Here is a 13,046-nt window from a genome sequence, read left to right as displayed (position 1 = left end):
CTTTCCTTGTTTATACATCTTTTTATTCATTATCCACATTTTAAAAATCTCCCATTTCCTTATATCTCTGTTCCCTGTTCCTTTCCAGGAGAGCAGAGATCCCAGGAAACTGCACTGGTTGTTTGAATTGCTGCTGGAATCTCCACTGAGTGGGGAAGGAGGATCATTTGTAGACGCCTGGTAAAGTTAATTTTACCTGTTTTATTGTGGCTGAGTGAAGAAGGAGATGAGGCAGGGGTGTGTTGAGAGGATGCTGTGCCAGCTGCCTTGGAGTGGGGAACAGAGGGGCTGCTTCCCAATTAGCTTCCCCATAAAATGGCAGGTTCTTTGTGATTACTTTTTTAATCTCATTCAGACTAGTTAATTAACAGGCTGGGAAGGTTTGGAGCTCGTGTAGCCCCAATACTGTTGTTCCCTTGGGTGGTTTTTACCCCTCTTTGCACCCAGCTCCTTCCCAGGCACTCGGGTGTGTTGGCACAGGGGGTGAACGCTCCCCAGGCAGAGTTTGGGGGGGCTGGGGGAGCAGGAACCCTTCTGTGTGACCACAGCTGAGCTCTTCTCCTTCCCAGCCGACTGTACGTGCTGCAGGGGGGCCTGGCCCAGCAGGAGTGGAGGGTGCCAGAGCTGCTGCACAGGCTGCTCAAGTACCTGGAGCCCAAACTCACCCAGGTTTACAAGAACGTCCGAGAGAGAATAGGAAGGTCAGTGTTCTCTTTTCTGCAGTTCTTGCTGGTTGGGGTTTTTTTTATTTTTTTTTTAACTCTTTTTTTATATTGGGGTGGTTAAGTGTCTAAATAATTACAATGGAAAGCATTTATACTGGTAACAGAAATTAGGTAAACTATTAACAGACTTGCTTCAGAAACTTCAGATAATTTCTCTGTTTTTCTCTTCTATTCATAGAATCACAGAATGATTTGGGTTGGGAGGGACCTTAAAGATCATCCAGTGCCACCCCCTGCCGTGGGCAGGGACACCTTCCGCCATCCCAGATTTCTCCAATCCCCATCCAACCTGGCCTTGGACACTTCCAGGGATCCAGGGGCAGCCACAGCTTCTCTGGGCAACCTGTGCCAGGGCCTCACCAATTTATTGCATGTGGCCCATTATGTTTATGCCTGATGACTCTGAAGCTCTTAAAAAAACCCCCAACGAACAGCCCAGCCTCAAAAAACCTCCACAGAAAACCCACCCCCCCAAAAAAAAATCTCCAAACCCCAAAATTCCTGTGTCTAAGCCTTAATAAGCCAAAAATAACAGGGACTCCTTTAAAGAATTGAAGTCCTTTTAGTGACTCAAAAACTTAGTTGCAGATCACTTTGGAGGGGAGGAGGGTTGTAGCTTAATGATGGTCTAACCCTGATTGATTCAAATATCTACAAAGAGCGTGTCTGAGGGACATTTGGTTTTAAATAACTTTGAAGCAGAGATGAAATTTTCTGTGAGTATTAAAGGTCACTGAATTGATCTGGATTAACTTGTGGCTCACAGATCACCCTGTTCTCCAGGCAGGAGTGGTGCTGACTGTGTGCTCTTCCCTTGCTCTGTTTGCTTTCCCAGTGTGTTGACCTACATATTCATGATTGATGTTTCCTTGCCAAACACTGCTGCAACTAAATCTCCTCGTGTCCATGAATTCACCGCCCGGATACTTGAAAACCTCAAACCCCTCATGGAGGCGGATGAGGAAATTCAGAACCACGTCATGGAAGAGAACGGGGTTGGGGAGCAGGATGAGCGAACTCAGGGCATTAAACTCTTGAAAACAAGTGAGTGCCTGAGGTTAAGGAATGGGGTATTTTAGCACACTGGGTAGTTGCACCACAGGATTTCTCCTCTTGTGTCTGCTGTGACACTGGAGCTGTTGGGATTTATAAGGTCGCCTCAAGGGTCAAACTGAACCACTCTAATGTGTGAAAAACTCACAGGGGAGTCTTGCAGTAAATAAATATGGTCTGTAACTTTTGGTTTGGGGGTTGTTACTATTCTTGATCAGTGATCATTTTATGACATTTGTTAACTCTTTATTAACAGTTCTGAAGTGGTTGATGGCGAGCGCAGGACGGTCTTTCTCTACAGCTGTCACAGAGCAACTCCAGCTCTTACCTTTGTTCTTCAAGGTACACCTTTTAACTTCTCCTTTAGTAGTAGGGGCTTGCAACTGGATCATCTTCAAGGTTCCTTCCAACCCAAACCGTTCTCGAGGGACCTTGAGTCGTTTGCTTTTGTTCCCTGGTTACACAATTCTTTATAAATGTGATAGTTCTCCTGATTCTTGTGTTCTTTGGTGAAGCTGGGTCATCCAGTGCCACATATCTGAAATAATCCAGACTTGCTTACGTGTCCTTGTGTAAACATCAGTCCATTATCCAACAGTAATGTGTGTGACCCCAAAGGAAAGGTTTACTTCAGTGAAATTGAGCTTAGTTAAAGCTTTCTCTCAGTTTTGGACTTGGATTTAAAATATGAAATCAACTGGATTTGATACCAAGAGGATTGCAGTGGGGACCAAAGTCTTAATGGCACCCATTTAATCCCCCTAAAGAGCTTCAGACCAGCCATACTCTTCAGGTGAATAAGAAATGGGGCAAGGAACAAGGATCTCTCGATTATTTAATCTTTTTCAACAGCTGAGAATATTTTAATGTTATGTTGATTTGTTTTTCCCGGTTAACTTCCAGCAATATATTAAATGTATTTTGCCTAGACAACTGTCCTTTCATGGGATTACCCTTCCTTTCAGGATTTTGCTCCTGCCAGTGGTTCCTCACTAACCCTGCCCTTGGTTTTTGTTCCCTCCCTGCAGATTGCACCCGTGGAAAACGACAATAGTTACGATGAGCTCAAGAGAGATGCAAAGATGTGTCTGTCCTTGATGTCTCAGGGTTTGCTGTATCCTCAGCAAGTGCCTTTGGTACTTCAGGTGCTAAAACAAGTGAGTGTGGTCTGAACAGCTTAAAGCCTCTTGTTCTCTGCCTTGTCTTTAAGATTATTCAGTAGCTGTGATTCTGAGAGAATCACACACTGATTTACATGTGAAAGGAAAGGGTTTATTTCAAGTGTTTTAGAACATTCCCATAAACAGCAAATATGTTTCGTTTTGTTTCCTGCTTGCAAACACTTAAACCACTTCGTTTTTGTAAGAAATTGAACTGCATGTTAATAAATTCACATTTGGCTCAGTAGTGGATCAGTTGAAGTCCAACATGTCTCCTCATGAGCACAACAATTCAAAATCCAGTTTCAGGATGAATCTTCATATAAAGAAGTGTCCTTTTTTTTATAGTTTTACAGTATATTTATATTAAATAAACATTTAATATAATTATAATATAAATATAATATAAATATAATATAAATATAATATAAATATAATATAAATATAATATAAATATAACATAATTATAACATACTTATAATATAATTATAACATAATTATAATATAATTATAACATAATTGTATTTAATTATAAATATAATATAATTATGTTAAATAAGTCTGCTTTGGAAGTGGAGACTATAAAAATTATGACTTGAGTAACAATTGCATGCCCACAGTACATGAGTTTATATAAACATCAATCAATTATCCAACAGTAACACACATGACCCCAGAATAAAGATTTATTTAAGTGTAAGTGAACTCCAAAACATTTTCTCTCAGTTTTGGACTTAAATCCAAAGTATGAAATTAAGTGCATTTGATCTCTTTGGAGACCAAGAGGGTACGAAACAAAACCACCCGAATAAGGGAAGTTCTTTGCAAGTGCTCCAGAAGGGTTTTTTTTTATCAAATATTGCTGGTTTTACGCCGGGCAGCTGCTTTTGGTCTCACCCTGACTTTCTCCCTCCTCGCAGACAGCAAGAAGCAATTCTTGGCACGCCCGTTACACCATCCTAACCTACCTCCAGACCATGGTGTTCTACAACCTCTTCATCTTCCTCAACAACCCCGAGGCCGTCGATGACATCAGGTGGTTGGTCATCCAGCTCCTGGAGGACGAGCAGCTGGAGGCAAGTGCCCCCTTCCCTGGAATGCTTTGTGGGGTTTTTTTGTGGAAGAACTGCCAGGTGGGAGTCAGCACAGCGGGTTATTTCCAGCTCAGCTGGAAAATCAGCTTTACAGGGTTTGTTTCTGTCCGGCTCCAGTCCAGGAAAGCAGCTGTTCATAAAATGCTCCATTAGTGATTTTTTTTTTTAAAAGTGCTGTTATTTTTACTTTTACACAGAATTGGTGAACCAACCACATTGCTTGGTTTCAGTGGAGCTGAAATAATTTCACTGTAAATACTAGTGTGTGTCTTGGGAGAAATTCAACTTCCAACAGGGTAAAATGCCTTCCTGTGTGGACAGTGTGTAAACCCACTATTTATTGCTCCATAGGCCTGCTTCCCATTTAATCATGTCAACTTAGCAATGGCAAAAATACTTTTCCCATGTACATCAAGCTCACCACAGCTGAGGGTTTGCATTAAATGCTGTGAATTTAAGCCATGCTCAAGCACAGTGAAGAATCTTTAGTGTTAATCTCCAGTCTGGTCCATCTCCCCTTCACCATCGTTCCCACTGGTGTTTGTGCAGCTGGCAAATACCAATGAAATGCTGCTTTTGGGTGCTTTTCCCTCTCTAGAAGGAAGAGGAGGTTCTGCAGCACCTTGCAGTGCTCCCTAGGTTGTTTGTCAGAACACTTACCTCATAATCTCCCATCATTTTGAAAAAATACCTCTTATTCACTCGAATGCAATTTATCTTGTTATTCTAAACGTACCAAATGATTCCTCTGCACTACAGAGATGTAGAGCTCTGGGTTCAGAACCACTTCCAGTCATGTTGTTGCCATGGAAGCTTTCACTTCTCTTTGAAAAGTAATCTTGTTCTTCCTTGATAATAACTGACAGGATGCAGTATCCTGCAGAGTAATTCCTGTGCAGCTCTTGGGTGCTGGATTTTTAGGATGAGCATCCTCACCTTTAGCTAGGATTTGGTGTGTTTACCCTGCAGAACTGAGGGTTTGGTTCTTGGATTTTAAGATTTTTTTATTTTTTTTTGCTTGTTTTGATACAAAGATCCAGTCCTGATGATCCAACCCATCCTTTTGATTTAATACACAGACTTCACTCATGTCCTGATGAACATTTCTTATATTACACCGCAGTTTTACAGGAATGGGAGTGTTTTCTCTCTGTTTTAGCACCCCTTGCAACTTCTGCAGTTGGGTTTGGCCCGTGCTGCTCAGTGGTTTTGTTCTGATATTGTTGCAGTTTTACAGACTTGGGTCACTTCTGACCAAAAAAACCCAAATCCTGTAGTCGATTGGAAGATTCCTGTGTTATTCCTGTGTAGCTTTTGTATTCCACAAGTCGTCGTGTGAGTGTGATGATTTATAAATATATATATATAAATATATAGTGTTAGATGTGATGAGCGATCAGCTGCCTCGTGTATGGATTTAAGGGCTTTGCTCCTAGGTGCTCCTTGCAGCAAAGTGTTCCTTCTTAGGTAGGTGATTAATTTAGGAATCCAAGTGGTTTTAATGCAGGCAGTAGTGATGTAAATAAGCCCAGCTCACTCGGGGCCTCGCTCACTTCCCAGCCGAGCTGCTTTGTGTGTGCCGGCTCTGCCATTAGCACCTTGCGTTTCATTTAATGGCTCAGCTCCTCGGGGGCTCACAAATTGCCGATAAACAACACTGGCAGGCTCTCACCTCGTCCTTCCCCAGCCATTAGCAAAGTGGATCAGGTTTGAATAATACCTGCTAGAAATTGAAATGGAGCAGAGCGAGGTCCCAAGAGCTTATTCGAGCTTGCCGTCGTTAATTATGGCAGCACTTGCAGCTGTACTTATTGTTTTGGGAGAGGCTCAGAACATTGTGTTCGAGGATATCATTTATTATAACCTGCCACCCTGGATCCAGGGCCCTGGGAGGGGGTTGTGCTCCACGGAGACAAACAGTTCTGTTTGCAGTTACTTCCCAAAAACCTGGTGGCCGCTGTCAGCCTTTGGTTTGCAGGTTTGGAAACGTGGGGGAGGTTTTTGGCAGCTTTGGATTACTGGGAGTGGGAGTGAGAGTTGGAGGGATTCCCAATTTCAATGTGGCCTTACAGTCCTGTGACTTGGTGGCTTTGGGAGCTTTGAGGAGATGAGAGAAATTAGTGATCCTGAGAAATTAGTCTGTTTTTTTTAAAAGCAGCTCTGAGTTGGCTCTCCTTGGAATCCACTGACAAGGTGCTGTGGCTGTTTTAAAAAGGAATGGGAAAGGAGATCTGTATTTTGAGTAGTTAGGAAATTAGGTGAAAACTTAGTTGAGTCTTGTTCTCTGGGGTTTCTGTGTTACCCGAGAGAACATTATTTTTCCAACCTGGAATTGTGTTTTTATTCAGGTAGTGCAAAGGTCTGGTACTTGGGGCAAGGAAGTTTATCATTCTGGGGTGTTATAGAACTGAATTGTTGACCATAAACCACTGAAGTTATTTATTGTGGCTTATTAATCCAGCATCTCTTGTGTCTTTCAAAGAATTCTTGTACTACTGGTAGAACAAAATCAGCTGAGCCTTCTGAACATCCCTTCTGCCTTCTCTTGGAAAACCTCTTCTCTTTTTGTCAATTCTACATTTGAAGGGGAAAACTAAATGCTTTTGAATAAAGGGCTCCTTAAAACTGATATGAATACAGAATCTGTTAGGGATGTTGTAAAGCAGGTCGATTATTTGTGGTGGTGCATCTTGGTCTCTGTCCAAGGTTGTTTTTAAACTTTCTGAAGCTCCTCTAATCTGTGATATCTGTGCTATCATACCTATGTATATCTGTGGTATCAGCTATGATATCAGTTGGTTCTGTGATAACTATTTACATCTATGGTATGTTTATTAACAGTGGAGTTAAATTACATTGTTTGCTTGAGTAGCAGGTCACTTTATGACAAATTACGTGAAAGCACTTCTGTATTACAGCAGAGCTGTTAATTAATTTGTAAAGAGCCCTCTAAAGAGCAACTAATAACAGCATAATATTGTAAGGGCTTTTCTTGGGTGGAGTTTGGCCACTTGGCCCAGCTGGATGTCCCAAATCCCAGTTTGCTGCTGTACTCGTGGGGTTGTTAATTGTTTGTGCTGGTGTGCCTGATGCCAAAACAGCATAAAATGACTGCTCAGGGACAGTTTTGAGTCTTTAAGCAGCAAGGGTATTTATTTCAAGCAACATTGGGGTGCCAGCCAGCTTGTGCTGGACAAACCAGCTCCCAAGTTCTCAGTGAAAAGCCAGGTAATTGATACAATTTTGGTGAGGGATTACAATATTCTACATGAATATTTATTACAATTACATCATCTGGTTATAATATTCATATCAGGTGGGGTTCAGGTGGAACTTGGGGCGGAGTCATCCCTTTGGGTAAATCCTTGGGGGTCGTTCCGTTTTCTTCGGCCTCATGGGGGTCGTTTTCTTGCTCCTCATCTTCATGAACTTTTCAACTCTTCCTGAGTTGAAAGTCTTACTAAAAACCTCTTTACTCAGCTCTCCAACCCCCCCAAATGTCCATCTTATCTAATTCATGACTACTAGGCTAACCTTTTTGTTATATTTCATTAGGATAGAGCACACCAAGGACAGACAGGCCTCTCAGAGCCTGATACCTTCTCTCCCTTAATTGATCTCATAACACATGTTTTCTGTCTCTGTCATTCCAACCTAAATGCAGCAAATTCCTCAAAGTGGTATCCGTGAGCCTCTTCTCGGAGAGGGATTTTAGGCTCTAAAACCCCTTGCTCTGTGTCGTGCCCAGGTGAGGGAGATGGCAGCCACCACGCTCAGTGGGCTCCTGCAGTGCAACTTCCTCTCCATGGACCAGCCCATGCAGACACACTTCGAGCAGCTCTGCAAGATGAGGCTGCCCAAGAAGCGGAAGAGGGACCTGGGCTCCGTGGGGGACACCATTCCTTCGGGGGGTAAGGGAATCAGGGGAGCAGGGTGGGGTTTGTGCTGCACAAAGTCTGCCAGCGCTGCAGGGGTGGGGGCTAAGCAGTGTTTGGAAAATTAATATGTACCTGGTAAAAGATAACACCAGGGGGGTGTTTTTCCTTCCTAGTCATTTCATAAGCCATAATGGCAAATCGCTTGTCCTTCTGCACCTTATAGAATCATAGAATCAGCTGGGTTGGAAGGGACCTTCGAGATCATCAAGTCCAACCCTTGATCCTCTACTGCCGTGGTTCCCAGCCCATGGCACTGATGCCACATCCAGTCTTATCTTAAAAACCTCCAGGGACAGAGAATCCACCCCCTCCCTGGGCAGCCCATTCCAATGCCTGATTACCCTCTCTGGAAAGAATTTCTTCCTGTGCTCTGTTTCTGTTTGTGTAGTGCAGATCCCAACCCCTGCTGCACATCCTTATCCTTGTCAAGTGCTTCAAGAATTTGATGTGCAAGCATAAATGATGAATGAGAGTACTCAGCAAAAGTAAATTTTTTATTATGTATTCCTGTGTTAAACTAACTTCTTAACTCTTTTAGAATTAACACTCAAGAGATATTTCCACTTCCCAGCTCGCAGAGTTAAGGATGCAGATGATTAAGGATAGCAAGTTCCTTAATAAATAAACTTCCTTAGCTGTCGTAACACATTTTTTTACCTTCTATTTTTAGTAGCATGGCTTTTATTCTTAAGAAAAAAACCCCACAAAAACCCCCCAACCAAACACACACAAAAAACCCCCACTGAACAACCAACCAAAAAAAAATATAGAACAAAAAAACCCCTTAGCCTTTGTTTGCAACTCTGGCTTCTGACTGGACATTTAATGCATGGGAGTCACAACCATTGACTCAGAAGGCTGGGTTTCCATATTTTCCATGGTGTCATTCCTGTCCTTTGTTTCTGTCAGGCTCCAGTCCAGGCAAACAGCTGTTCATAAAATGCTCCGTTAGTGATTTTTCAAAAGTTCTGTTATTTTTACATTTTCACGGAATTGGTGCATTGCTTGGTTTCAGTAGAGCTGAAACAGAGATGTTGTAATTTCACTGTAAATATTAGCATGTGTGTCAGGAGAAATTCAACTTCCAGCAGGGTAAAATGCCTTCCTGTGTGGACAATGTGTAAACCCACTATTTATTACTCCATAGATCCACTTCCCATTTAATCATGTCAACTTAGCAATGGTGAAAATACTTTTCCCATATACATCAAGCTCACTACAAACTATTTATGAGTTTCCTTGAGAGAGGGAAGCTCACTGGAAGTGTTTTTGAAGCGTAGAGCTGTTGCAGATGAATCCCTGACATGTTCTTCCATGAGAAACCAAAGATAGAGGACGAATCTGGGATTCTGTGTGAGAAAGCAGGAGCAATGTGGAGATCCGTAGGTTTATGTCTGTAGAACTCCCTGGATTTCTGCAGAAGGTGGAGGTCTCTGTCCTGTGTGGGGGGTTTTGCTGCTGTTTTGCTTTCCCTCAGTGTGATTTCCTGTGCCTGCAGAGCTGGTGAAGCGCCACGCCGGGGTCCTGGGGCTCAGCGCCTGCATCCTCTCCAGCCCCTACGACGTGCCCACCTGGATGCCCCAGCTCCTCATGGATCTCAGTGCCCACCTGAACGATCCTCAGCCCATCGAGGTAAAAACACAGCGTTTCTGTGGTCAGGAGGACACAGCTAAAATACACTTGGCTTGCTCTTTGTTCCCCTTTCTCAGGAAAAAAAATAGGAACCTATTAAGAAACTCAGTGTCTGCTGCCTTTACTAAATGATTCCAAGTAGTGTTAAATCATGGACTGCTTTTAAGTCTTTTTTGTGGTAGATTTGTCCTTGTTCTCAAGTTTAAAACATCAACTGAAAGCTGCAGGAACTGTATTTAAAATGTGTGTGTGTATATATTATTTTGAATTAAAAATGCCCCTTTTGTGGATGCCAGAAAACAACCTGAACCAAAACATGGGTCTGAAATTCTTAAAACAAAGTTTTATAGGCAGCCCTAGAAATAAGTTTTTAATTAAACAGTTTTGCCCTTAACTCTGTTTTTTTTTCCTGTATTGGGTTTTGTTAACCTTTGCTGTTTTAGAGGATTGAGCTGCAGAATTCCTTAGATTTAGCAAACTTTGCTGTGGTGTGACCTCCTGAAGCAGGGAACTGAACTGATGGGACTTTTCTTTTGTTAATTTAATAATAATCTTAATTTTAATAAGAGAAGATAATGTTCCTCTGATTTGTTTCTATGAACCTACCATCTGCTTTCCCATGTTTTGAGACGCAAACCGTTGGTTGCAACACCCCAGGGAAAGGCAGCAGGGAAGAGCATTTTGCTTTTACCTCATAAGAATCTCTGAATGTTTTCCAACCCAGAACTGTAGGTGCAAGAATCCTTTTTATGAGGGTGTTGGAGTCACGCCACTGGTCACAAGACCTGTGAAAATTAAAATACTGGGCTGAATTCCCCAGAGCCCTCCCGACCTTCAGTTCTGCTCCAGCACCTGGTGATGCTGAGCAGTTCTGTTTGTAGTATTCCACGTGTTTTGGCGTGGAGCTGGGCTCCGTGGGGGCCAGGGATCCCTCCTGACTGTGTGTCCTGCAGATGACTGTGAAGAAGACGCTGTCCAACTTCCGCAGGACCCACCACGACAACTGGCAGGAGCACAAGCAGCAGTTCACGGACGACCAGCTCCTGGTGCTCACCGACCTCCTGGTCTCACCCTGCTATTATGCATAGGTGGGTGAGCTGATGTGTTGGGACATCAGCTGACAGACGTGTCAGCCTGAGGAATCCTGGGGAGAGTAGGGGGAATCCCTCACCGTGGGGCAGCCAAATCTGCCCTCCTTACCCCTTCCAGTGGCCTTGGTCAAGGCCAGATTTGTCTTGATTAAATATTGCCCATCTCTCCGTGTGTCCCTGTGTTACCCCAGTGCTTTGCTAAGACATTTACACCTGTTTTCTTGACTATTGATGTGCCTTTTCTCCGTTTTCTGCCAGTTGGCTGCCTTTTAAATGCCTGGCAGTGTCCCCAAAGGGGAGGTACGTGCTGCCTTGTGCTCCTGGGGCCTGTGAGGACTTTAGCTGCCACCCAGCCCAGTATGTCACCTACACCTCCGATGGGGAATGGCTGCTGCCACACGGTTTCCTCTTCCACCCTGCCAGGTCTCCTCACCACAGGCACGTCCCCAAAGAGGGAATCCATTCCTGGAGTTTCTCTTTGTTGCACTACAAGACTCCCACCTCTCTTGTGTTGTGGTGTTTTGTGACAGTATTCCAAGAGCAGTTTGAACCTATATTTTCATGCATATAATAGCGTGAGGTAATATTTGTGTTTTGAATTCCTTCTCTTCCAGGTTTCTCCCGGGACAATGAGGATGCGGGAACTTGTCTGCGAAATAAAGGAGACTCAAAAGCAACTGATCATGTAGAGAACTTTGTGTTGGAAATCCCGATGCCTAATCAAACCCACTTTTAAAATACAGACATAAGGACCTGGTTCTACCCCAAAGGAATTTCACCTCCCCAGGGAGCAGCTGTGGGAGCCCCCCCAGTCCCCTCGTGGCTGCGCTCGTGGGGCCCGATCGTGAGTTCATGGCAAGACCCTCCTGGGCCCGCACCACCCATCACTCTTGTTTCTGCTTCCTTGCACACGGTGACCTCCACTGCACACTTCCCACCCTCTTTTCCTGCCCCCTGTTCCCAGCTGATTCCAGCGTCACGGATATGCAGAACCGGAGAGTGCCGCGCCCCGGAGTTCTCGCAGCGGAGCTCTGCACCCCTCCCCTGCTCAGCACACGATCCCGGGAGCCTGCCTTCCTCAGAGTTTTATTTTTCACTCCTGGGATTTGGGTCTCATCCAGCCAGCTCAGGGCAGGATTGCCTTTTTGTACCTTCCTTGTGCAAATGTAAATAGCTGATCCCTGTGCGGTGTGGGTGGTGGCGGGGCAGAGCGCGGGGAGGGACGGCTCTTCCTGCCTGGTCAGGCCTTTGGAGGGAACTTGGCCACAGGTGGAATAAAAAAATCTATGATTATCTGCGTATTTGTGAGGGGAAAAGACTGGTGTCTCCATGTAATTAGAGCCCAATAGGAAATGATGGACTGTAAGTGGTGGTTGAACTCACGGAATGATATTGTATGCACAGTGTGGAAGGGCAGTTTTTAACAGTGTATTCCCATAAAGATTGTCACTGTTTGAGCAAACATATCTCGTTTGAAGATTGTGGAAGCTCTGTGTTTTTTTTGCCTGAAGCTTTGTTCAGAGACTGGTATGAATCGGCTGTGTAATAACCTGTTTAATATGTGTTACATAGTTGTAAAAGACTGTATAAATTGTAGAGGCATTGCATTGACAAAACATTGTACAGTTTGCAACCTTTTACATAACACCATTGTGAGATTAATTTGTAAAGATTCATACTTAGATGTTAATACAGTAGTGGTTCTGGCTTTTGTATCGAATCAAAATGCCATCCTTAGTTTTTTTTAAATTATTTTCTTTAACGGAATCTCTTCTGTGTCCGAGAGGCAAGAGAGGCTTTGTTTTGGTTTTTGCCCCATATCTCATTCTGGCCGTGTCTCACTCAGATCTCACTGCACCACGTGTGTGCTGACATCACACACCCTGGTGTGATGCCCTCATGGAACGGGAGGTACATGGGAACAGCCCATCAGCTGGTGTGTGTTCCCTGTTCCCTGCATGGGAGGGAGCACCCAGACCTTTCTCCGAGCGTGTGACCGATCCCAGAGTTGGGAGCTCCCGGGGCAGCGTGGGAGCGGTGTGGGCACACGGATGTACCCCTGTATAGCGTAGTGCCAAACTCTGAGCTCAGCTGTGTACGTAGTGAAAGACCCAATAAATGGACTGTTTGTAACACCTGCAGCTCCCTGTGTTTCTCAAGTGGAAATTGGTCCTCAAATTTTGAGACCTCAGCTTCGGGTCCTTGCTGTGCTTTTGAGCTTTTTGTGAGTCCTGTGTTCGCCCTGGGATCTGGCAGTGAGTCAAGGCAACGCTAAGGGTTAATTGAAGACCTTGTTCTGATGGCTGGGAAATGAGCTTCTGCACTTATGGAAAAACACCTTGTACCAGGAAAA

The 13,046-nt window shown here is 44.0% G+C and overlaps 1 protein-coding gene across 1 annotated transcript in view; it reads left to right on the top strand.

Moving 5' to 3' along the window:
* PSME4 (proteasome activator subunit 4) overlaps positions 1-12,834 on the top strand; it is a 52,930-nt gene extending 40,096 nt beyond the window's left edge. Inside the window, exons 38-47 of the mRNA XM_017821741.1 lie at positions 89-180; positions 570-701; positions 1,561-1,769; positions 2,035-2,120; positions 2,807-2,935; positions 3,859-4,014; positions 7,781-7,943; positions 9,469-9,602; positions 10,556-10,690; positions 11,308-12,834. Of these exons, the coding sequence (XP_017677230.1) occupies positions 89-180; positions 570-701; positions 1,561-1,769; positions 2,035-2,120; positions 2,807-2,935; positions 3,859-4,014; positions 7,781-7,943; positions 9,469-9,602; positions 10,556-10,690 (1,236 nt within the window). The 3' untranslated portion in view covers positions 11,308-12,834. The remainder of the gene's footprint in view (positions 1-88; positions 181-569; positions 702-1,560; positions 1,770-2,034; positions 2,121-2,806; positions 2,936-3,858; positions 4,015-7,780; positions 7,944-9,468; positions 9,603-10,555; positions 10,691-11,307) is intronic.
* Positions 12,835-13,046: the final 212 nt, after the last annotated feature.

Source organism: Lepidothrix coronata, unplaced genomic scaffold (assembly GCF_001604755.1).
Source record: "Lepidothrix coronata isolate B3197 unplaced genomic scaffold, Lepidothrix_coronata-1.0 Scaffold92, whole genome shotgun sequence".
In the NCBI taxonomy this organism is placed as follows: domain Eukaryota; kingdom Metazoa; phylum Chordata; class Aves; order Passeriformes; family Pipridae; genus Lepidothrix; species Lepidothrix coronata.
The sequence above is the reverse complement of the archived record's forward strand: the minus strand, read 5'-3'. Positions and strand labels throughout refer to the sequence as shown.